This window comes from Podarcis filfolensis (assembly GCF_964270895.1).
Source record: "Podarcis filfolensis genome assembly, chromosome: 4".
NCBI lineage: Eukaryota > Metazoa > Chordata > Lepidosauria > Squamata > Lacertidae > Podarcis > Podarcis filfolensis.
Window position 1 is genome coordinate 46,962,397 of NC_139607.1, and position 24,068 is coordinate 46,986,464.

At 42.8% G+C, this 24,068-nt stretch overlaps 1 protein-coding gene across 26 annotated transcripts in view; it reads right to left on the reverse strand.

Moving 5' to 3' along the window:
- Nucleotides 1–10,224: 10,224 nt before the first annotated feature.
- Nucleotides 10,225–24,068, reverse strand: part of BCOR (BCL6 corepressor) — an 85,494-nt gene continuing 71,650 nt past the window's right edge. For all 26 annotated transcript variants that reach the window (XM_083612499.1, XM_083612486.1, XM_083612494.1 and 23 more), the window contains 5 exons: nucleotides 21,809–21,975; nucleotides 14,112–14,257; nucleotides 12,166–12,243; nucleotides 11,873–12,023; nucleotides 10,225–11,351 (listed from right to left, as the gene is read on the reverse strand). In XM_083612499.1, coding sequence (XP_083468625.1) covers nucleotides 11,066–11,351; nucleotides 11,873–12,023; nucleotides 12,166–12,243; nucleotides 14,112–14,257; nucleotides 21,809–21,975 — 828 coding nt within the window. In that variant the 3' untranslated portion in view covers nucleotides 10,225–11,065. The remainder of the gene's footprint in view (nucleotides 11,352–11,872; nucleotides 12,024–12,165; nucleotides 12,244–14,111; nucleotides 14,258–21,808; nucleotides 21,976–24,068) is intronic.

Sequence of the window (24,068 nt, forward strand, 5' to 3'; positions counted from 1 at the left end):
ACCTCTCTTTCACTGGAATATGGTTACCATGCTTGAGCTTTATCACACTACTGTTACTATTATCATACACCAAATCATTAAGTGCCCATCCCTAGTTTGTAAATACATCTAATTTTAATTACAGTGATTTATGATTTAAATATTAATTTGCATTTGATGAGCCAGCAGCACTGCAAACCTCAAGGCATGTGGAATAAGAAATGCTGTTTAACTAAGGCGTTTGTGTTCCCTGTCCCCACTGGACCCGGGCATCCTATTGGAAGCAGTTTCTTTAACCCTATGCTGTTCAGAGTCCCTTGGAATGAGGGGAAAGTAGATGGGTAAATGAATTCAAAAGGAACCTCGATAAATAAATAATAAAAAGTAGTTGTTTAGCTCCATAAGTCATTCCATGCAAAAGAAAAAGAAAGCTCTGGATTTCACCCAATTTAATTGATAACATTTGATTAAATGTACTGTCCAGTGATATTATCATCTAGGCATGCTGCCTGCATATGTGGGTCTTTTCTTTTTAATTCTCCTCACAACCCTGTGGGGTAGGTTAGGCTGAGAGAGAGATGCCCAAGGCCACCAGCTTTATGACTGGGTGAAAATTTTGAACCAAGTCTCTCCAGTCAACTTGCAGTTCCAGTTCCACTATGAGACGGGTGGGAAAGGTGACCCTCCAGGCCTTGTTATCTGGCTCTTGGAACTCTTCCCAGGCCAGTCAGCAGCCCCACTTCTGACTCAGAGTTTTTTCCCTGGCTGGAGAGTGTTCTTCAGTTCTGACAATGCCTCTTGAATGGCTGGATAGAGGAAGGGTGTGTGTGTGTGTGTGTGTGTGTGTGTGTGTGTGTGTGTGTAGAAACTAGTCTCCCGTGCAACAGTAGAATCTCCATCCTTTCCTTTGTCCACATTTGCCTCTGGCAAGTGCCCCCTGGAAGGTTGCCTAGAATTGAATGTGGCCCTTGAGAGGAAAAACAGTTTCCTACTCCAACTCTACATGAAAAGTAGCTTAGGATGCTGCAACTCTGCAGGTACGGTATTTCTAACGGGAAGGCATAAATAAGCCTAAAACCCTGAGTTCAACAACTTCTGGTCCGTAGTATTAGCAGGTAGAGGAATCTAGGCTTCTAGCTCAGTTCCTGGAAGTTAGCCCTCCTGGTATTGTGGGGTTAAACAAATACCTGATAAAGAAATAAACCTGTCAAATAAATTTTATTTTACAGAGGCCCTGGGCATTGGAGAGGTCTATGGTGCGCATTGAAAAGAATCTCTTAGAGGTTGGTTCACATGAAACACTCTATATCACTTTGGGATGCTTGTGACAGTGACAGGAAGTTTAGTATGAGAACTGGCCACAAATCGCCAGTGAAACTTCTTTCGTCCAAATGGCTTGAGAGACTTCGTTTCAACTACTCAATAGCTGGAGGGGAGCAATATTAATTAGGAGAGCTATTGACATGATTTCCACATGACTAGATCCCTGTATTCAAGAATATGAAAGAACATGTGAGGCACAAATTGTGTGCAGTGTGTGGGGTTGTGTGGAGGGGTGGCCTATACTCCTAATCATTGTGCATTGAGTGTGAGGGTCTATAGGGGTATTCTAACTACTGTCCGCTGACTCACTTAAAATCTACCATGGTCAGGATTGCAAAGGATGTAGACCTTCCCTACAACTCTTTGCACTCAGCATGCAAAGATCAGGAATGGAGTGGGCATACTTAATCCCATGTTCCCTACACAGTTTGTGCCCTCTCATGTTTGTTTGTTTGTTTTTCTCTTTTTAATGCCCATCTGTATTATAAATTTATAACAGTACCATAACACTTCTTTTTTCAAGTCTTCCCCCAAAGAATCCTGGACACTGTAGTTTGTTAAGGATGCAGAGAGTTGTTTGGAGACCCCTCTTCGCCTCAGAGAACTACAATTCCCAAGCAACCAGAATTGATTGTTGAACCACTCTGAAAATTGTGGGGGCTTCCTAACAACTCCCTTCAACACCTTTAACAAAATACAGTACCCAGGATTATTTGCAGGAAGCCATGACTGCTTAAAATTGTATTATGCTGCTTTAAATGGTTAGTGCAGACAGGGCTAGGTCTATAAAGTAACACTATAGATAACACCTTTGCCTTCACTTGTATCAGCTGGTCTTGAAGTGATTCTTTTACATAGCTCTGGCCCCAGTGGTTTTTCAATAAACCACAGACTGAGAGGTAAAATGCATATTTAGAAAACTTTATGGGATTTGGTTGGGTCCAGATCTGGGGAACATGGCCCAGCAAAGATTTACCCAACTGCTCTGCTTAGTAATATTTAGCAGGAGAAGCTGGAAGTGATTTTATTCTGTGAACTGCCCTGAAACCTGCAGGTATAGGGAGGTAGATAAATTCAATAAATAAAAATAAATAATAGTAATTGTACTCTCTGTACTAACATTTTCAATATTATACTTTATTATATTTTATTTTTATTTTATTTTTTTGCTGCAAGACCAGCTTTACAGTGTTATAATCCAACCAAGTTCTCCATGCTGCTGGGCTTATAGCTCTTTTCTAAGAAAGGGTAGTTTCCAGGACCCTTGCTTACACAGCCCTATCTTGGTAATAAAGTTTTCTAGTCACCTCCTAATCTTGCCAATGTTTTTTAATCCCTGCTGCAACTGCAACTGCGACAGAGGCTGTAAATTAGCACAGAAGCACAAATATTTTAACAGCACCAAGGCCCAGATGGATATATTTTTATTTCATTCCAGCGTAATTTGTTTATTTTTCTTGACAAACCATTGCGGCAGATGAACAATTTTGTGTGGCTGGCCTGAGTTACCATTGTTTCTAGATTAAAACTAGGGCTGTTGTGATATTCCAGGTATAAATTCCAAAACTGTGTTTTTTCAGCTGTGAATTTGTCCATGCAAATCCTTTGGTAGGTGTCCAGTCTCCTTTCAATATCCTTTCAATATCTCCCATACAGACAAGAGATAGGATTTTGAAGCGAGCAATAAAAGTGATTAAATGAGCTTTTTTTAAAAAAAAAAAAATTTCTCGCTGCAAACTGCAAATAAATTAGCTGCTGGATAAATTTCTTTCCCCATTTTCAGCCCAGTATATGTGTAATTGGACATGAAGAGAGGGAGGTGTCCAGCTGTTTCTGAAACTGTGATTTAACTCTCTCTCTCAAAACAATGATGATACGCCTTTCTTTTGGCTCATGGGAGGAAGGAAGGAAAACAGGCTTCTAAAATAAATCTCATAGGATACTGCCCAAACAGTCCATTTCCATCTTGTATACACCAGAAGTTTTCAAACTGTAGTCGGTGAGTCACTGGCTAGGGTTCCATGGGATTCATTGGGACGGTCTGTGGAAAGGATGTGGAGCAGGCAAGAATATCCTGGGAATGAAGCACAACAATGGCATAGTGCTGGTTTGAATCTCATCTGGGCTGTTTCCTCAGCAGGCTAGCCTTCAGCAAGTGGCTATTTTTCAGTCCCACCCCTATCAGCTAATGGAGACAGTAATCCAGGGCTGGCCTCCTTACTGGGCTGTTGCAAGCAAGACTGAGATAATGTAAGTGAATCTCATATATATATATATATATATATATATATATATATATATATATTCTCATATATATATATATATATATATATATATTTAAAGATTTCTTGGTTTACAAAAGTATGTGCAAGTTACGTTTTCTATAGATCAGTTTCATTTGTTGTGAGACATTAGTGTTACGTTAGGAAGAAAAGGGGGAAAGAGGTGGAGAGGGGAATTGTGAGTGGGGTGGAGTCGGGTGGCAATGCTTCTGTTCTACTTAGTGTATGTGTGGGGTTTTGTGTCAGCGTCACTTGTGTGGGTTCTCTTTACTATTCGCTTGTATTTCTTTGGTGGTGAGAGAGGTTGGAGTGGTCTAGGGTGCGGTTGGTTGTCTTTGATTGGCTGTAGTGAAATATGTTTTCATATGTAAGTGAGGTGTGTGTGTGTGTGTGTGTGTGTGTGTGTGTGTGTGTTTGGATCAGGTTAGCCATACTGATTTGAATGCTGTTGTTGTTGTCTTGTTGGGCTGTGTATGTGATAAAAGGGAGCCATACCGGGGTGAAAGCGTTTTCTTCTATTTGTTCCCATGTCAATTTCAGTTTGTTGGTTAGTTTTTCTAATAAGGCTGTTTCCCATACAGTGGGCACTTGGGTTATGAACGTGATCCGTGTGGGAGGCACATTCACAACCTGCAGCGTTCGCAACTCGCAGTGCCACGTCTGCGCATGCGCAGGTTGCGATTCAGTGCTTCTGCGCATGCGTGACTGCCAAAACCCAGAAGTAGCCTGTTCCAGTACTTCCGGGTTTTGGCGGGTCCGTAGCCCAAAAAAACGCAACCTGAAGCGTCTGTAACCTGAGGTATGGCTGTACTATTTGATACCATTGGTCTATGCTTGCTCCTGACAGGTCTCTCCAGTGTCTGGCTATGATGTTTCTGGCTGCTGAGAGTAGGTGGGTTATGAGCTCTTTGTGATGTGAGTGGACATTATTGTCTTGGAAGATGTTTAGCAGGGCCACTTCTGGGGTGACTTCTAAAACTTAGTTATTTTGCATATTTCTTGTATATAAGTGAATCATTTTGAACGTTCAAAAGCCACATAGAATCACAGAATTGTAGAGTTGGAAGGGACCCTGAGGATCATCTAGTCAAACCCCCCTGCAATGCAGGGCTGTGCAGCTGTTCCAAATGGGGATCGAACCTGCAACCTTGGCACTATCAGCACCACACTCTATCCATCTGAGCTATCCACACAGGCACACTGCAGTACAGTGGTACCTTGGGTTAAGAACTTAATTCGTTCCGGAGGTCCGTTCTTAACCTGAAACTGTTCTTAACCTGAGGTACCACTTTAGCTAATGGGGCCTCCCACTGCTGCTGCGCAATTTCTGTTCTCCTCCTGAAGCAAAGTTCTTAACCCGAGGTACTATTTCTGGGTTAACGGAGTCTGTAACCTGAAGTGTCTGTAACCCGAGGTACCACTGTATTGTTGATTGTATGCTCCGGCAGCTTGCAACAGAGTTCCTTATGAAAGAGCAGCATTTTATTCCTGCCTTTGTTTCAGCTCCTTGCTCTGACTCTCTCCTCCGCTCTTGCTCTTGCCGTGCCACCTCACGGCCAGATATTGCAGAACCCATCCCGAAGCTCTCTTTTATCACCCTGAGCCCTCCGCTCTCGGTTTTGGTGGCTGCGCTTGTTCAGCTGCCGTCAGCAGCCTAGGAGTGCTGATCCACACACGGCTACTTCAAAGGCTGCAGGCTCCGGCAATCTAAAATAGAAAAGAGCACGCACGTTTGTCAGGGGGAGTCTAAAAATAGGCGCTGATAAAAACGAAAGGCCTTTATGAGGTGAGGTCGTTTGGAAACTCTCTTCGAAGAGGTGATCCTGTATCATTTGACAGCCCGGCCAAAAAGGAAAGGATCAGTGAGAGGAGTTTTGCAAGGTGCCTTCTGTGGGCTGGGAAGGATGAAAAGACTGCTTAGCAGCCGTGTTCCTGCTTGGGTCCAGGTTCAAAGAGAAATAGCTACAAGATAATTTGAAGAGATGCCAAACAGATTGTGACTTGGGACTGGGCCCTCTTGAATAACTGTGGGCCTTAGCTGGCATGTTGGGGGAGATCCATGCTTGGATAACCTAGTTTCCCAACACTTAAAAACAGCTCCAGCCAGGGATTGAGGTGGGGGGACCAGAGATATTTCAATCAGAGCTGTGGTGCTTTCCCTGCTGCTGCATTTTCTCAGTTCTGACAAAGGGTGGTATATACCTTTTAAAATAAAATAAAGCTCCCTTGAAGCTTTGCCATAGAAGAGGGCATCCTTTTCTCCACTCTGTGGCTAATAATTAGCTTTTAAGTTTTTCAAATTGGTGCAGGGGAAAGGATAACCCTCTCCCTGCTCAGCACTGGGCACTTGGTCCAGTTTCGGGGCCCCAGGACTTATGATATTGGATCTCCTGCGTTGTATCTTGCCTGAGCCTTAGTGTCAAACTCCAGGTCCTAAGACTGAATGTGCAGTGGGTAGTTCATTAGGGTTTTAATCCTTATATACTTATGGACTAGACCAGGGGTGGCCAACTCCCAAGAGACTGCGATCTACTCATAAGAGTTAAAAACTGGCAGTGATCTACCCCCTTTTTTGGGGTTCAGGTCAAAGTTGTTGAGTTTTTTCAGGAAGGAGGTGTTGAGCTTTTTTAAGTGGAGCCACAGTTGTTCAGCTTCTTTCGGGGGAGCCAATGATCTACCAGTGATCTACCGTAGACGTCCATTGATCTACTGGTAGATCACGATCTACCTGTTGGACATGCCTGGACTAGACACTCGAGTCCCACAATTTAAAAAGCAGCAGATGAAACTATTGGAAAGTCTTTGTGACCATATAACTTTATCTCAATTAATCAGACATGGGGACAATTTTAAATCTGAACTCTTGCAACCTGAATTCAATTTTCTGTCAGGGTCTGGTGGGCTGATAAATATGCCCCTGAAATTTGTGGGGCTTCAGAATACTGCCCTCTTTTTCTCTCTGCTTCTCTCTTGAAATGCTTTCAGATCCTACAATATTAATGTACAATTTATTAGAAAACAAGCTACTGGTATGTGCAACTTACTATCTACACAACCACTGGACTTTGCAATTAACTACTCCAGTTCAGAAGACTGCAGAACATTTTCCCACTGAATCTATAAAATTAACGACCCTAGTTTTGAATTTCAAAGTTTATCCACCCCAAAATGGCATTCCAGATACATTGGGGCCTATTAAATTAAACCAGCTGAGCAATAAAGATTATTAGAGTTGCTGTGAAGATTAATAATGGCCATTTGGTTCACTTGTTTGGGGGGGGGCATCCTAAAATAGTACAGTTTTGGTCCTAAAGTAGTACTATGTTCTTTGGTGAGCCTTCTCTTTGTAAACCTGGGATATCTTTCTGTTTAGAGCATCAGATTCAAAGAGCTGTTTTGGTGGCCAAAATGATCATTTTGCAGTCCTGGAAGTCCCATGTTTCCCCTTTTCCACTCTGTGTTAGTGGTATGCTCAATGCTTTTGCCAAGGAAAGCATCAGCTAGAACAGGCAACCTAAGGCCCAGGGACGGATGTGGCCTAATCGCCTTCTCAGGAATCAGCGTGTTTTTACATGAGTAGAATGTGTCCTTTTATTTAAAATGCATCTCTGGGTTATTTGTGGGGCATAGGAATTCGTTCCTTTCCCCCCAAAAAATATAGTCTGGCCCACCACATGGTCTGAGGGACAGTGGACCGGCCCACAGCAGAAAAAAATGCTGAACCCTGGGCTAGAATCAAGGGACACCTCAGCACCTTCCTGTGCACATGGCAAGAGATGCATATTCTCTCTTTCCATGTGCTGCTATTGTACTTCCCTTCTGCCTTTCTCTCTTCTTACCTTGTTTCCCTGATTTGTACAAGATCAGTACAAACCTTAATGAAAGACCATTTTTCTGTGTGCCTTTAAAGAAAAAGAGAAGCAGATATGCTTATTCCCTGAAGGACCGCCTCACATAATGATCCTTTCTTTTGTATGGATATCCTATAGTTTTTCTACATGGAGATCAGTTGCGTATAGGAAATAAGATGAGCAATGCATGTATGCCATGCATGAAGAACGCACACGCAACTATTTTACTATGTGCATTATTTATTCATTCATTCACTTAATTATTTAATGTAGGCATTTATACCCCACCTTCAAATTAATTCTGAGGATGACTAGGAATGTGTATACATTTTTGGAAGCTATGGTCAGTCATGTCAACTGGATTGTTTAAATGATTCTGAATTTTTAAATCACAGGTTGTTTACTTTTTTTCTTTAAACCAGATGCATCTATTAACATAATAAAGAGAGAATGAACCATCCAAGGCTGTGTGATGTACTGTGAAGCATTACTTTGGGCACTTCCTAAGGCCAGGGAGATCTTGTTTGTTTAATAAGTTACTCATGAATATGCAAATTTGCATCAGCACAGCACCTCAGTTCTGTCACAATTAATGAGTTGCAAATTAATGTGACAACAAAAGGAAAATCTATTTAGTGGCAGAACTGTGGTTCATACCTAATGCAGTGATTGTGGGTGGTTCTTGCCATAGGAAATACCTGGGTATTCTGCAATTTCTTCCTTTCTCATTACTGCTGCTCGACAACCTGCATAGCTAATCTTCTACAATGCTCCTACAATTGTGCAGGTTAAAAAAGGTAAAGGGTAAAGGACTGGATGGTTAAGTCCAGTCAAAGGTGACTATGGGGTACAGAGCTCATCTCGCTTTAGGCCAAGGGAGCCAGTGTTTCTCCACAGACAGCTTTCCGGGTCATATGGCCAGCATGACTAAACTGCTTCTGGCGCAACGGAATACCGTGATGGAAGCCAGAGCACACAGAAACGCCATTTACCTTCCCGCTGCAGTGGTAAATCTAAAAAAAAGTAGTATAAACACTGACAACTGGGAAACACTAGCTTGGGAGCGCTCCAATTGGAGAATAGCCTTTACCAAAGGTGTCATGGGCTTTGAAGACACTCAAACTCAGGACGCAAGGGAGAAACATGCTAAGAGGAAGGCATGCTTGGCAAATCCACACCGTAATCAACTCCCGCCCAGAAAACAAAGTCCCCACTGTGGAAGGACGTGTGGATCCAGAATTGGCCTCCACAGTCACTTATGGACTCATTGTTAAGACCGTGTTTATGGAAGACAATCTTACTCGGCTACGAGTGATTGCCAAAGAAGAACCACCTAGTTATCTACTTGCACTGGTGTGCTTTCAAATTCCTAGGTTGGCAGGAGCTGGGACAGAGCAACGGGAGCTCACCCTGTAGAGCGGATTTAAACCGCTGCTTCTGCAATTACGTACTAAGTTGTAGAAAAATAATACTCTAGGTCAGATAGCCAATGTGGTGCCCTCCCAATGGTGTGAACTCACACATAGTCCCCTACCACTGACCAGCCGGGCTGGGGGTTATGGGGGTTGTAGTTCACAACATTTATTCCTGCACCGCAGGGTGTTGGGACTAAATGACCCTTGGGGTCCTTCCAGCTCTATAATTCAGGGGTGGCAACTTGAATAAAATATTGGGGGAGGCCTAAGTAAGCCCCACCTCACATAATCACATGACACAGTGCATGCTCACCATTTGAATGACAATGCCCATCAAGTTTGGGGGGCTGTCCCCCTCAAATATTTTGTGGGGGGCAAAGCCCTCCAAAGCCCCTAGGAGTTGGCTCCTATGCTACAATTCTATGATCTGGAGAGCAACACATTGGCTACCTCTGCTCTAACACTGCAGCAACCAAGCCGTACAGTAATCTGAAATAAATACTGCGAAGTCACTGGGACTAGTCTACAGCCAATTGCGTGGTTTTCTTAACTTAAGCCCTGCTTCAGTGGAAATACCCAATAATCCAGGTAAGGTTTCCTGTTAGATTACATTTATCCTGAATTAGTACATTGTAAAACAGAGAAGCACATGTGTACATCCTCAATAACCTGTACCATTTAGGAAGCCAACCCTGCATGCAACCAGTTGGGGAAGGGCTGCTGCTCAGGGGCTCCTGCTGCCAAAAACTCCCCTCCCCCTTGGTCTCCAAGAACTCCCAGAGCAATGCGAGGAGCTGAGCGGAAGCCAGAGGTTCACAGACACAGTTTTGAGGCTGCTTGGGAAACACCCAGGAGAGGAGGAAGCTTAGAGAGGTGTGGAAGGCGAGGACCTTCAGTCCTGGCAACTGCTCTGTAGGGACAAGGCCTGTTGGGAGGTGCTGCTGAGGCCACTAGGCTGAGTGTATGTTCGTTTCCTTGAATAGTTAAAAAACTTCACTGACAACAGAGATCTGCTTCCTTTATTGCTGACCTGCATCTGACTCCAGCCCTGGTAGCGTGGCACTGGGGGCAGCACTTCCTGTCTCCGCTGCTGCCTTCTGACAACAAAGGCTAAAAGGTACCTCTCCTTCTGTTACTGCACTGTGACCACCAGCAGTTTTGAAACTGCATCATTGCCCAGTTCTGCTCTCTTCGAAATGAGAATCTGGTGACAAGGTGTTTTTAGAAGACAAACCTGTACCATAAGGAGCAGCTAGGAGGATATAGGAAATTTCTGGTGCAGCTCTACTCCTATGAAGGCATGGGTACCAGCTGGGGTTGGATAGGGCCCCTAGTTCACTTGAGGGTCATGCACAAAACCAAGTTACATCAATATAGTTTTCAACAGTTTTATTGCCTTTAAGGGTTTTTTTTGTAAAATATAAATACAAAGGCAGAAGAATTTACTTACAAAGTTAAAACACGGATCTCAAACATAAACACACAATTCAGAAAAGATTTAGCTTCTGTACAGTTTTAACCTCAACATATGTTAGTTTTCAATATTTTACAAGATACAGAAAAAATAGTTCAAAGTCTTCTTTTAAATAAAGAGCATCAAATGTTTAAACATACATATATATATATAAACAATCCAGTTTGCCTTGTGAAAACTAAATTTCACATCTTTTAAATTAAGATATAAAAGTTCACACAACTAGCTGATGCGCATGGATATGTTTTAAATTTATATTACAGTCCATTGAATTATATTCAATAGGGTTTACCTGGCCAAAGCAGGCAACTTTGTAAACAAAAATGAAAATTTTATGAAGTGCCTTACCCAATACAGTCTCCCAAGACAACCATATGACTTTGATCACACTGCCTGTCACAGGCATCTCCTGTGAAACCAAAGATTTGTGTGAAGCAAAACCACTTCCTTTATTTAAAAAAAAAGTCCCAAGTAAAAACAAATTTATACCAAAGTTTGTGTGCATTTAAAGGAATATTATATAACAATTTGTAAAAACTGAATGACATCTCTAAAAAAAAAAAGAAAAAGAAATCTTCCAAAAGTCCACCCATCTGGAATTTATTTATATATTTATAATATGTATATAAAGGAAAGGTATCTTATTTAACAGTGTCCTTTATTTACAGAAATGGTGGCATTAACACATATACATAAAGACATAACTTTACAGAGAACTGTACATTAAAGCGGCCTGGAAGTTCACCAATGATCCATATTCTCATCTGGATGCAACCACTCGAGCGAAGCTCCCAGCAAAGTCTGTAGCTCACTTGTATATTCCACCAAGTCCAGCATTTCCTTGCCTTCCGGGTTGAAAGCTTCTAGATCCTTTTGGCAAGAGAACAGCTGACTCAAAGATACCTGTTTGAAAAATTCCGCCTCCATGATGCCGACAACTTCCATGCTTGGGAAACTGCTACGAAATATCCGGGGCGACATTTTCAGCCTCTTTGCTGCGTCAGAAAGCAGCAACCAATTCCGTGGTCTATAGAACAAAGTAAAGAAAGAAGTTCAAATCACCAGTAAGATGGCACAAAGGCTTCAGTCCTTTCAATTATGTCAGTAATTATTTGCGTAACTGGCCACATTCCCTTTTTGTGTGTGATATTGATGAGAAAGAGCTCTACGTCAGGCAGTCAATGCTGTATACTTTACTTGGATCTTGCAAAAACGTGAAAAGAACTCTTAAGTAGCCAGTTGACAGGAATGGGGACCTTTAATAACAGTCTGAAATACAGGAGTGGATTTTGTTCTGCATGTAGCTCTAAATCAGCACACAATCCATGCAGATACAGACACACAAAATCATCAAGAGAGATGCGCAAACAATTTCAATGGGTGGATTGTACCCTTCCAGAAGCTGAATATAAATAAAAAATGCAAGCCACAGCCCATTTCTACCAAAACCAATGACAGAAGAATCACAAAGCCCATTTGGAGAGGCTACATGAAAATCACAAGACTTCACAACTACCTCAAATATTTATACCATCTCCATTTCCTTACCCTTGAGAAAGAGACACTTGGATGTTATAGCATGGCAACAGAGGTACATCTGAAAATTCGAACTCAAAGATGTCACTAAGACCATCTTCATCCTCATCACTTGAGCCAGGTGGATTAGATAGGATGTCAAAACCTGTTTCCCCCTTTGGCTCTATATAAAAGAAAAAGAAAAAAAGAAATGAGAACCAGCGTGAAACATACAGTAAAATGTGCATCTTGCGTGGCTTTCCACCTGCACCTCCTATACACCCACCCAACGCCATGCATAATACAAAAAAGGAATGTTTGCTCACCGCACACAGAGCTGCCATAGAAGTCCCAGGACAAGCCAGGGTCATCGACACTTCGACCTTGCAGGTCAGTTAAGTACTCTAGGGGCAGCAACAATAACAACAAAATGTTGGCGAGTTTTAAAGACAATCTTGTCATAAAGCATCACAATATTCATACTCCAAGAAGTTTTGCTTTTGCAAAGCTCTTGAATACAATGTACGGTAATCTGTTTTATTGATCAGGCCACTACAGATGCCCAAATGAGACACTATCTCTCATCTTACTTCCTTTCTAAAACCCTTCTCCTGTTTCCACCTACTTATCTCTTCTGTCCTTTTCCATTCCTGTCCTCGGCATTCTCATTTGGCACACTCCTAAAACAGACTCTGAACACAGAGGCTACAATGACCTTAGATTAATCTTGCTATAGATTACATGTGCTCTATATGAACTCACCCAGCCCCAGAGACACTTTTCCAGACATCCCTACATTATTCTGAGGTTTGAGGAGTAGCTACCAGAGAGGGGATCTCTTTGCCCAAACTTTGCAAGTCACTCCCCAGCACATGTGCTTAACATCTTTCTTACTATCTTTTAGGTACCAGGCAATATCAAGTCATGCTCCTTAGGCTTTTGAACAGCATCTGATTTGACCTTTCAGAGTATCAATTCCTTCTGCTTGTGCCTTGTTTTATTGCTCCAGGCCTGCTTTTCTTTGATTTTATACTGCTTGTTATTTATTTATTTATTATTGCTGGTTTTGATTAGGTTTTATTATTTTGTTTTGTTTTAATTCTTAACTGCCTCAAAAGTAACCCTTGGAAGTAACATTTTGAAATAGGCAGGATTTTATTTTATTTTTTTTAAAAAAAGGAAAGGAAACAAAGCCTATTACAGTGAGCTGGGCTGCTCTGTAGAAAATGGTTCAAATACTCCCAGCTGCATGAAGCTTTGATAGGCAGGAAGGAAAAGAAGCATATGGACCATAGTAAATCTCTGCCTTCTTGCTGTAAACTCCCCTGAATTTTGCATTTCATCCCACCAGAGCCCCAAAGGATTGTAATTTTACCCTCACCACTTTTGCCAGATGGGTGGGCAAGACCCTTTGACCTGCTAGCAAGACCAAGCTGTTGATATTGCATCTTTTAATGCAGCTAACAGCAGAATCCTGGGTCTGGCTCTCTCATAAATGTATTGATGGTTGCAGCCTAAATCCAATGGCATATTATTATATAACATAGTGGTTATGTTTTCATAACAGTGCTTCTGAAGTCCTGAAAGACCTGTATTTCTGTTCTAAACTAGCCAATTAATGGACTAAATTTTACAGCCTGAGTTTGTATTGCTGTTCCCTAAGATGAGTCATCGACTTTGGTAGAAAATTATTTATTTACCTGTTGCATTTATTAGTTGCGTTTTTCACCAAAAAATGACCCAAAGAGACTCACATCGCAAAGCAAACATTAAAACAAAGTAGAAATAAAAACCTAAAGAGCACACCATGTATGTGGCAGATGAACTCAATCCACTAAGATGAGCAAAAAGAGAGATATACCTAATACTCTCCATATTAAGAGGCAAAAGCTTGAGCAGATAGAAATGTTTTTGCCTAGCATCTCAAAATGGATACTGACAGCATCAGGCAGGCCTCCCTTATGACAGCATTCCACAAGCAGGGAGCCACCAATGAAAAGGCCCGTTCCCATGCTGCCACCCTCCACACCTCCCTCAGAGGTTTGCCTCAAATGTCAAACACAGGCCCAGGTAAGTTCCTCCACAGAGAAGCAGCATTTTGGGTACTGGGATCTTGAGTAAAAACAAGCACTTTGAACTGAACCCAGAAACTAATTGGTAGCCACTGCAGTCATACCAGAATTGCTTTTATAGGCTTCAACTGTCTTGCCTTGGTCAGCAGTCTGACTGATGACTTCCATAAACAAAGAAACAACGTAATAGTGTTGCACACCTGTTAGAAACGTTTCCATTAGTTCGCTGTGTGTCATTTTCACAATCGTTCGACCAGAGTACGTTGCAAGCGTTGGATCAGCACCATACGAAAGTAGCAATCGGACAATTTCCAGGTGATCGTTTTCCACAGCATCATGAACAGGCCTGGGGGCAGAGAGGGGGAAAGGATACCTTCGTTTCAAATTCACATACTGTACCGAGACACGTTTTGTTTCCATTTGAATCAAAAACACCATTATCTTTATCATAAGGTATGGTGGGTGACCATCTACTAATTGCTTGTCTCAACATTTTAAAATGAAATGTTAACTTCGGGAAGTAAACAAAGCTTACATGGCAAATGAATACACATACTATATTAAATGGCATGCTCCCTTAAAGATAGGTATCAGAGATTAATCCCTACTGTGATCACTTTAACCAAGTAACTTCAATCTCATCTTTTTAACAAACTCCCATTTTTAACAACCACTGAATTCTATTCAGCTTCCATGTTTGGTACCTTGAGGTCACTTAATAAAATTGTTGTACAGGGCTATGCATGGTGGTCTGGGTGTGGGTGTACAGTATGTGTGTACAGGGTGCATTTGTGTATGTGTGTGTGTATATGGCCATGATCATCAGTGTTAGACTTGGATATGAAGCTGGCTGTGATGATACAAATGCAAGGGGAAACACTTTCAACACTCAAAAAAACTTTTCTTAGTTTTCCCCATATGTCTGATAACAAAATAGGACTGGAAGACTCTACTGCCAGCCTCCTTCCTGCACATAAAAACCTGGAGCTAGCTTAGGAGAGCAACATTCCTGAATTCATAGAAACATAAGAGTTGGAAGGGACCACAAGGGTCATCTAGTCAAACCCCTTGCAATGCAGGAATCTTTTGCCTAACATGGGGCTCAGACTTATGACCCTGAAACTAAGAGTCTCATGCTCTACCAGCTGAGCTATTTCAGAACATAATGTGCCAACTCTAAATGCACAATAATTCCTAAGATTTTCACACACACACTTTTATTTAGGGCTGAGGTCTTAAGCTTCAAATGCACAGAAAGTAGGAAGTTATGAGCTATATACAGATTTGCTATAAGCAGAGCAGCACAGGTTTTGAAAGCCACCAACTAGGGAGACAATAAAATTCCTGCTCTTGCTGTTTGCCTAGGATAGTAAAAACGGGATTGTGAAGAAATTGGCAGGCAGCATGCAGAGCTGGGGGGCTGCATTTGTTTGGGAATGGCAAATTGTTCTGGGCTGCTGTGCACTGAATATACAACTGTCTTCCACACATTTGCTGTATAGGAGGCAAACGCAGCAGCACAGGGAGCTAAGCAGACAACCTTAATGGCCTGGCAAAGCATCTACACCAGTGCAATGAAGCAGCAACACACGTATTTTGCACAAATTCCCCCCAGAAGTGCATATGGGCATCATGCCATTCAAAGAGAGAGAGATGCCTGCAACCATTTAGATTGGTGACCAGCAAAACAGGGCCGAGGATAGCAAAAACTGGATGCCCCTATGAACTGGGAGGATGCTTTAGAAATCCCAGTCCTTGCCACTTCTAGAAAGGGCAAAATTTATCCAGCAAATCTGTGCAACTCTGATCTAGCGAGTGCTTGCTCCCAGTTTTAAATGAGAGAGCAGGTTTTTTTCTGGTACAGAAATCAGGAGTACCTCAAGACCACAAGGCATGCACACCTGCTCAGGCTTAAGAGAGGGGGAGATACTGAAAGACCCTGCTGTGCTCATGTCAATTCCTCTGGGGGAAGACTTGGCTTGAGTTCCCATTACGGCTGCGGCACACAGAGTCGGTTCTACTGCAGTCACTCCCCGGCTCCCTGCCTATAGAGATCACATCACTCTCAACAGCAGCTGCCTTTCCTAGGCTGTAGCTTCATTCATCCTCCCACCAGCCTCACGACCTGCAAGAACTGCTTCCTATCTCAGCTGTTGCAGGCAGCCAGCACAGGAAGCAGCTGCTCTTCAGGCTTCATAACCCAATTTCTCTTAACACACACACACCAACCAGTGACTAACCAAGTTGTCTGGGTTTCCTGACCCCATTGACAGGCTCCATCTTAGTGTATGAGAGCCAGAGGACAGGAAAGAGGCTACGAAAAACTGAATGGGGAGCAAACTTAGAAGTAATGGAAAGCGACAACAGGAGCAAGGGGGCAAGGGAGAGATTATACTAGCAAACATTTTATATATCCAGCAAGTAATAATAAAGCCATCCTAAAGTAAATATAAGACTAGTTAATATTGGACCACATAGCTAGGTAAACTCAATTTAAGTTTCTTAATGGTTGAGATTACATGCACAACACCATCTTTTGGTTCATTTTATCTACAGCAGCTACCAAGCACCAAAGAAGCACAGTAGTCTTTGGGGGCATCAAACAGGACAGGGCAGCTTCAATATCAGGTTGCAGAGAAGTTAAATATCCATACAGAAACAGAAATTGAGCAGTGGTTGTGCGAGTGGAACGCAGTTCACCATAGTTTAAGCTGTGGGGAAGCTGAAACTTTTGATCTAGAATCCAAATATATATAGTGGGAGAGGGAAGTCACTGAGTGCAAAGGGAAAGGCACTCTGCATATGCTCAGATGCCATACCTTTAATTACAACTTCCCATGCCCCTGGCATCCAAAACAAGTTTCTCAAGCTAAGCCCTTCCCATGAAGCTCTACACACACCACTAGTTGAATTGCCCTGGTCCATTTACCGGACAAGATATTTCACATGACATAAGTGACCTCTTGATTCGGTTGGCGGTTTTTAATATCTCAGTGCAAGGTTTTCCCTGAAGAACATTAGGTTAGGTGTAACCTAGTGGCAATGTCCCACCCCACTCCTCTCTTAAAAATTAGCTGTTACAGTATGTCGGCTCATGAGCCAGCAGACCTACAGTAAGAAAAGAATATGAAGGCGTTTTGCCATGTTCCTCTCTTAAAGGGAAATGGGCTAAATCTATCTGCCATCATGATTGCTGTGCAGAGATATTAACATGGAACATGAGGGCACTTAATGCAACAGGATCATATAATATATTATTATTATTATTATCATTATTATTATCATTATTATGAGAGGCATAGTAAATGGAGGAGTATTGCCTAGAAAAATAAATTTGTATTAAATATACCAATATATAATACGAGTCATCCATGGTTGTAAGTAAGTAGAGTATGTATACTTTCCTGTGAATAAGTCTAGTTCCTTGGGGTGGGGTGAATTGAAGACACTTCTATGATGCCCAACTTTTAAGGTGAGACCCGCCCCCCACAAGCTGCTTGAAAACTGCCCATTTAAAAAATCACATTCATCTTCCTAACCCTTAACACACACAGCTGCCAATCACAAAGTGAAAATGGCAAGAGGGAGGCTGAAGAGGGAAGCAGTCCCTGACTCTTAAGATTTTTTCCAAAACGTGCTGCAGGGTTTTTGCTTTGGGTAGATTTTGTTTTATATGGCACTGTGTTGTCGTTTTGTATTGTATAATACTAGTTTTTCCAGGTTCGTTGTTATATATATATACATGCTGTCGTTTGTTATTTTGTAAACTGCTTAGAAACTGATTTACTATTAAGCAGCATGCAAATATATGAATTGATAACAATAGGTTATTTCACTGATGAAATGGGAAAGGGGAGAAGGAGAAGCCAGTGGGTCAAATGCAGCCAAACCTGCTCCCCTCCAGATGTGTTTGGCAGTTGCAGCTGCAAGAGGGAGGGTCAAGGCGGCAGGGGAGCTCAGTGTGGATGCAGATGTTCCTGATGCTGCAGCCCACACCACACACACATACACACACGCCTTGCCGCTCCTCTTCTCAGTAACTGGCAGTGAAGTGCAGTGTTTGGAAGCAACACAGCCCTGTCCTGCCAGCCACAAATGTGTTTTGGACTACAACTCCTGGCTGGGGCTAATGAGTTTTAATTCAAAACATCTGGAGGGCACCAGGTTGGGGGAAATGAAAGGCATAAGTAGTCTGGCGTGATGAGTCATGGCTTTTCAGCATGTGTAGCCACATCGATGTGAATCTGAGTGAGATGGTAGCTCATTCCAAGCACATGCATTTGTTACTGTGAAGTGCATTAGGAATTTCATAAAAACAAATGCATCTCGACAGCAAATTTTAAAACCGCACGGAAGGGGAGTGGATTGTGAAAGTAGGGAACGAGAAGCTGGGGGTCCTTCCACTTCCCAGACTGATAAGTGCATGAAAGGTTCAAGATTACAGATAAATAGAAAGACATCCGATGAGAACTCTCAAAACTCTCAAGGACACTTACAGAGGACAGATCAAGTTGCACGTCAGATGGAACAGGGCAGAAAACCCTACTGGATTTTCTCCCAGCCCTATATGTGGATGATTTTGGGATGCAATCCTACACACACTGTCCAACACACCAACCATGGAGCATGGGAGGGTGTTTCTGCTTCAGCATATCCTAGGGGCAGTGACAAATTGTTGCGAGGAGCCTGAATTTATTTCCTGTTTCTTTAAAATTCAGAACAGTCAAGGACCTGATAGATTCTGATTGTATTTTATATACATAACCTCTGTTGAACGAGTGAATCTGATTGCATTTTATATACATAATCTCTGTTGAATGAGTGAATTTGTACTATCTAAAAACAATCGAAGTGCAACAAAAGCCATACTTGGAAGACCTGTCTCTAAAGAAAGAAGACAGCCTTGATCTGCTCCTTCACAGACATTCCCCCTTGAAATGATATTAGCTTTTTAGTAGGGTAGGGCCTCTTTGGCAAATCTTGAGAGAGAGAGGAGTGTTTGATCGGCCTGCTGGGCCCAAGACAAAGAGGACTTAATAGGTCAAGGTAAACTGACTACTAGCAGCTGTTTGAAGGCTAATACTGATGCCTTTCTATGCAAGACATCACTGCTACACACTTAAGTCACAAATATGAGGAGAGGTGCCAGCCTGGAGACCACAGTATGCTTGCTAGGCTCATTCTCAGGAGATGGCAGCTCCCAGAATACTATAGTTCTAGGAGAGTAGCTGTTGTGGAGATGGCATGTGAATCATGGAAGACAAACCCTCACCACTGAAAACAGCGCATGGACACAGGATTTCTATACCACAGCTGGTGGACGTACAAAACCTTGCAATGTGGTTTGCACCAAGTGGTCCCATTGCATGGATTCTACAGCAGGCTTCCTCAACCTTGGCCCTCCAGATGTTTTGACACTACAATTCCCATCATCCTGACCACTGGTCCTGCTAGCTAGGGATCATGGGAGTTGTAGGCCAAAAACATATGGAGGGCCGAGTTTGAGGAAGCCTGTTCTACAGAGTTGTGCTGAGATCTCAAAGTACCCTCTCCCCCTGTTTTAAATTCTGTGGTTGCTGGGATCCCCAATCCAAACATGCCCACTGATAATTTGCATTTCCTTTCCTTGTCAACATCAAATTACAGAGTTTGCACAACCTTGTTCTATGCAATGCTAGCACTGCTGATGCCATATTCACTTTGCCATAGGATGGTTCATACATTGGTTTTCCATAGCAAAGCAGTGATTTACGGTAAAAAAAACCAACCCAGTAATGTAGAATACCATTGCATTGCTGCTTGGGGGCTCTGAATCTGCGCCTGCTACCTTGACAAGAGCACCGTTAAACCCAGACATACATGTGCACTTCCTTCCTGCTGTCGCCTGTGTCCCTTTCGTGATGGAATGGGGAGCCATGGAAGTCACGTTCAAATACATGGGAGAGGAAAATGTAGAGGCAGAACATTGCGGATTTGACTTTCCGGTCCAGCAGGAAAGGGAGACAAATGCATCTGCCGAGCTCCACTTCATAGCACATCATGCGGCAGCAAAGGATGGAAATGGAAGGCCCATGCAAGGAGGGTGGTGGGTGTGTACTTAATCCAGTGGTTGCTGTCACTACATCGTGGGAGGGCAGGTAGAGGGCACCCTAGCACTAAGCAATGAGAGATTCTGGTGCATGGTAGGTGAAAGGGTATGTCAACCTTTAGCCATGTAAGAAATGCTCAGGAAGCTGGTGTTAAGAAATAGTGCTAATGTAAAACATAGAAGCATAAGAGCCCGCTGCCTTACCCAGAGTCAGGCCATTGGGCCTATCTAGTTCTGTATGATCTATGTGATGACCAGCAGCAGCTCTCTGGGGTTTGAGACAGGAGGACATTCCCAGTCCTACCTGGGGGTTGAACCTGAGACTTTCTGCATGCAAAACAGGTGCTGTCTACCGCTGAATTATTGTCCTGGAGCTTTGCACATTATAGAAAAGAAGTGGCTGCGGAATCTCCAGTTTTCAAGGAGATACAAGCACCTTCTTTTTATGGTGCTAAGGAGGTCTGAGTGGCTTGACCCGCTCAATAAAAAAACCCCACACAGTGGGGGCCTGCCCAGCCTCATAGATTCTTATTTAGTTAGATGGGGAGAAGGGACAATTTCCGCCCTCCCTTCCCCACAGGTGGGCCGGGTTTGCGGCACTGAGTGGGGCTCACCTGGGTGGGTGCCATCCACCTACTTGGCAGGCCTTTGACCCACCCTAGGCCAGAGAGGACAATTGATGGCTGGCCAGGGGGTGGGCCTAAGGCCAAAGAAAAGAGGCTTGACTCCCTTGTCCAAGCTTCTTTCACTGTTCTTCCTTCCAGGAAGCATGTTCCTATAGACCTGATAAGGTGATAATGACAGAGTGCTCAAGAGTAATAGGCCACCTTAACCAAGATTAAATCTTTTGTGTGTGTTTTCTTGAACTCTTTTGACTATTGCAAGTTGATAGGCAAAGACCAATAACTTAAGAGCTCTTGGCTCACAGACATGCTAATTTAATGTCCTCAGGCTGTCAGGTTTGGTGGTAAGTGATAAAACATTCAAATGGAAGAACTCCAAAAGGCGCCCTCCATCTTGTATCTTAGTACAGTATTTAAAAGCAACAATTATCAACATTATGCACAGAAATGTTTAGTGAATCAAAAAGAAAAAGAGGAAGGACTTAATAATTAGAAAAAGATATCGCCATTAGAGGGCATGGGTAGAAGGATAAAAGGTTGAAGAAGGTGATTTGCCTGCATATCACTAAGAATGAGTAAAATTAAGCAATGTTGTACACTAAATTATAAGGTGTGTGTACAAATTACTTGCACTTTTGACCAGTTGGATATTTAAAAAGATATTTGGAAGTATAAGTAAGATATAAACAGGACTAAAAAGTAGTATCTTTCAACTGTTCAGTAAAACTGCAAGAGATCCTATTCCTATAACAATTATAGCCACAAATGGTTTCCTAATGGAAAAAGAGTTAGGCACATAACAAAGAGAATTAACACAGAAAATTAGCAGAATGTTATTGTCCAGTATAGTTTCTCAAATATCAGAACAAGAATTGTGAGTGGCTAGCCACCTGGACCTCCCACAAAACCAGGCTATATTGATTCCAGTAGGATTAAAATGTGGATAGATATGCAGCCTAAATTTGCAAAAGGAGGACACAGCATTTTTGGAGGAACCAAATTTTATGCAGTAGAATGCAATTAGCAAGTTCCGGAAGCTTGAGAGACTCCAGGCCTCAACTGTTGGAGAAAAGCGACGTTTCTTTTAAACATAATTTCAAAGCCATTGGTGACATCAACCCAGCTGTGTATTAATGCGGGACAAAAGCAGTGGCCGTTTACTCTTAGTAACTGAAGTGTTGCTAACCTAGTTCCATCCTGAGCGCTGCAGTTCACATCGGCTCCATATTCTAGGAGATGTCGCACAATGCTCAGCCAGCCTCTGGCACAGGCCTCATGCAGGGCACAATAACCAGCATTGTCACGATGATTTACATCACAGACTTTGTTTTCCAAACAATACAGAACCACTTCCTGGAAAAGAGAAGCAAGAGAAAACAGACCATGTTGTTTGTTGCTGTGGAGACATGCATACCTTTACTTTAACATGCTGGGAATACCCTTCTCATTGGGCTATTAAGGAGTAACAAAAGCAAGAAGGGAAGAAACTACACAGCTCTTCTCCCCATTGAAGAAGTCAAAACTTAGAAAAACAAAACAAGCCACTAGCCCCCAAAGGCAGATTCGGAGAACCCAAACAGCTCCGCATCTCAACCCATTTATTTATAAGCAAGTCTCAGGAGCAGAATGAATATGCAAATAACATACTTAAGACTGTGATGTAGGGTGTTCACATACAACAAGTAACTTTCAAAACTAACAGAAGGGTGCCATGGAGATGCCAACATTTTACAGCTGCTATTGTAACCCTGAATATTTCCTCTATGGCAGAATGGAACATTGGTAGCCACTGAAAGTATAATCATAAGCCTTCCTCTTCTTTCAGATCCTGAAGAAAACAGGTCAGCTTCTGCTTTTATTCAACTAAACCTCTGTGCAGCATCCTGTATATTAACTACTGAAATCCTCTGCTCCATGCCAATGGCAGCCACTAGCATGAACAAAGAAACACAACATCATGATGCTGGACTACACAGGGTATGGTCTGTGCACATTGCAGTGCCAGATGGAAATTTGCCATGAGGTAAGGTAAGGAGTAAAGGTAAAGGGACCCCTGACCATTAGGTCCAGTCGTGGATGACTCTGGGGTTGCGGCGCTCATCTCTCTTTATTGGCTGAGGGAGCCGGCGTACAGTCATGTGGCCAGCATGACTAAGCTGCTTCTGGCGAACCAGAGCAGGACACGGAAATGCCGTTTACCTTCCCGTCAGAGCGGTACCTATTTATCTACTTGCACTTTGATGAGCTTTCAAACTGCTAGGTGGGCAGGAGCAGGGACCGAGCAACGGGAGTTCACCCTGTCGCGAGGATTCAAACCGCCTACCTTCTGATCGGCAAGCCCTAGGCTCTGTGGTTTAGACCACAGCGCCACCAAGGTAAGGTAAGGAGTAGACTAGTCTAAATACTGTGGCCTTTGTCTACATTTTTATCACTGATTTGAGATGCCTTTATGGAAACAAGAACGACCAAGATAATTGATTGGGAGTGTGTGCGTGTGTCTCACATACACACTCCTTACATTTTCATAGGAATGTAGGGTTGGGAGGGATCCCAAGGGTCATCTAGCCCAACCCCAGGATTTATATCTTTCCTTTCTTGCACCATGGAACCCAAGGTAGTGCTTTGGCAGTAGTGATAACACAATCAAGCTCACAGGCAAATTTCCCAAGCTCTTGACAGTCATGGAAACATTTCATTAGTTCTTTTAAATAAAACATGTATACCGCATGACTGTAAGGGGGGGGAACCAAAGCGGTTTTGCAAAAATGAGACTGATCCTTCAGTCACCTGGAACAAAGGCCTGGGGTAGCAGATCCTGTTCTATTGAACCTCAGTAGGTGACAAAGTGCTGTGAAAGGAACCCAATACAAATGCTGTCAATTTAGCAGGACCCTTCACAAGTTCAGTTAACCATTTTGTTCTCAAGTAAAGGCAGAGAGAAGAAAAGAGAATAAAGAGCATTGTGACCCCTATTTTATTATGGCATAAGCTTCCACGGACTAGAGTCCACTTTGTGAAATGCAGGAAGCCCATTTCCCCAGCGCCGCAGACTTATCCTTGCAGTTCCAAATCTGCCGGAAAGCCCACAGTAATCTGCACTCTTCACATACCTGACCTGAGGAGTTGGTAGCTAGGATACAGCATGAAGCTGTTCGTGTAGCAGGCCTTTGCTAACCAGGTTAAAGTGGATCGCAGGAATCTAATGAACCGGCTGTCCAAACTAAAGAAAGAAGTCCAGTCATATGACTTTTAGGATTACTAAGTGCTTCAGCCACATACTATGAACAAGGTCTGTCTTGTCAAAATGGGGAAGACTTAAAAGGCTCTCCCAGATAGTGTTCCCTGCCCACCCCACCCCACCCCACCCCAATGCCAGCCATGATGGAATCTGTCAGTCTGGTACCCAGGCTTTTCTCTGCTGGTCCAAACAGCAGGCTGGGACTAAC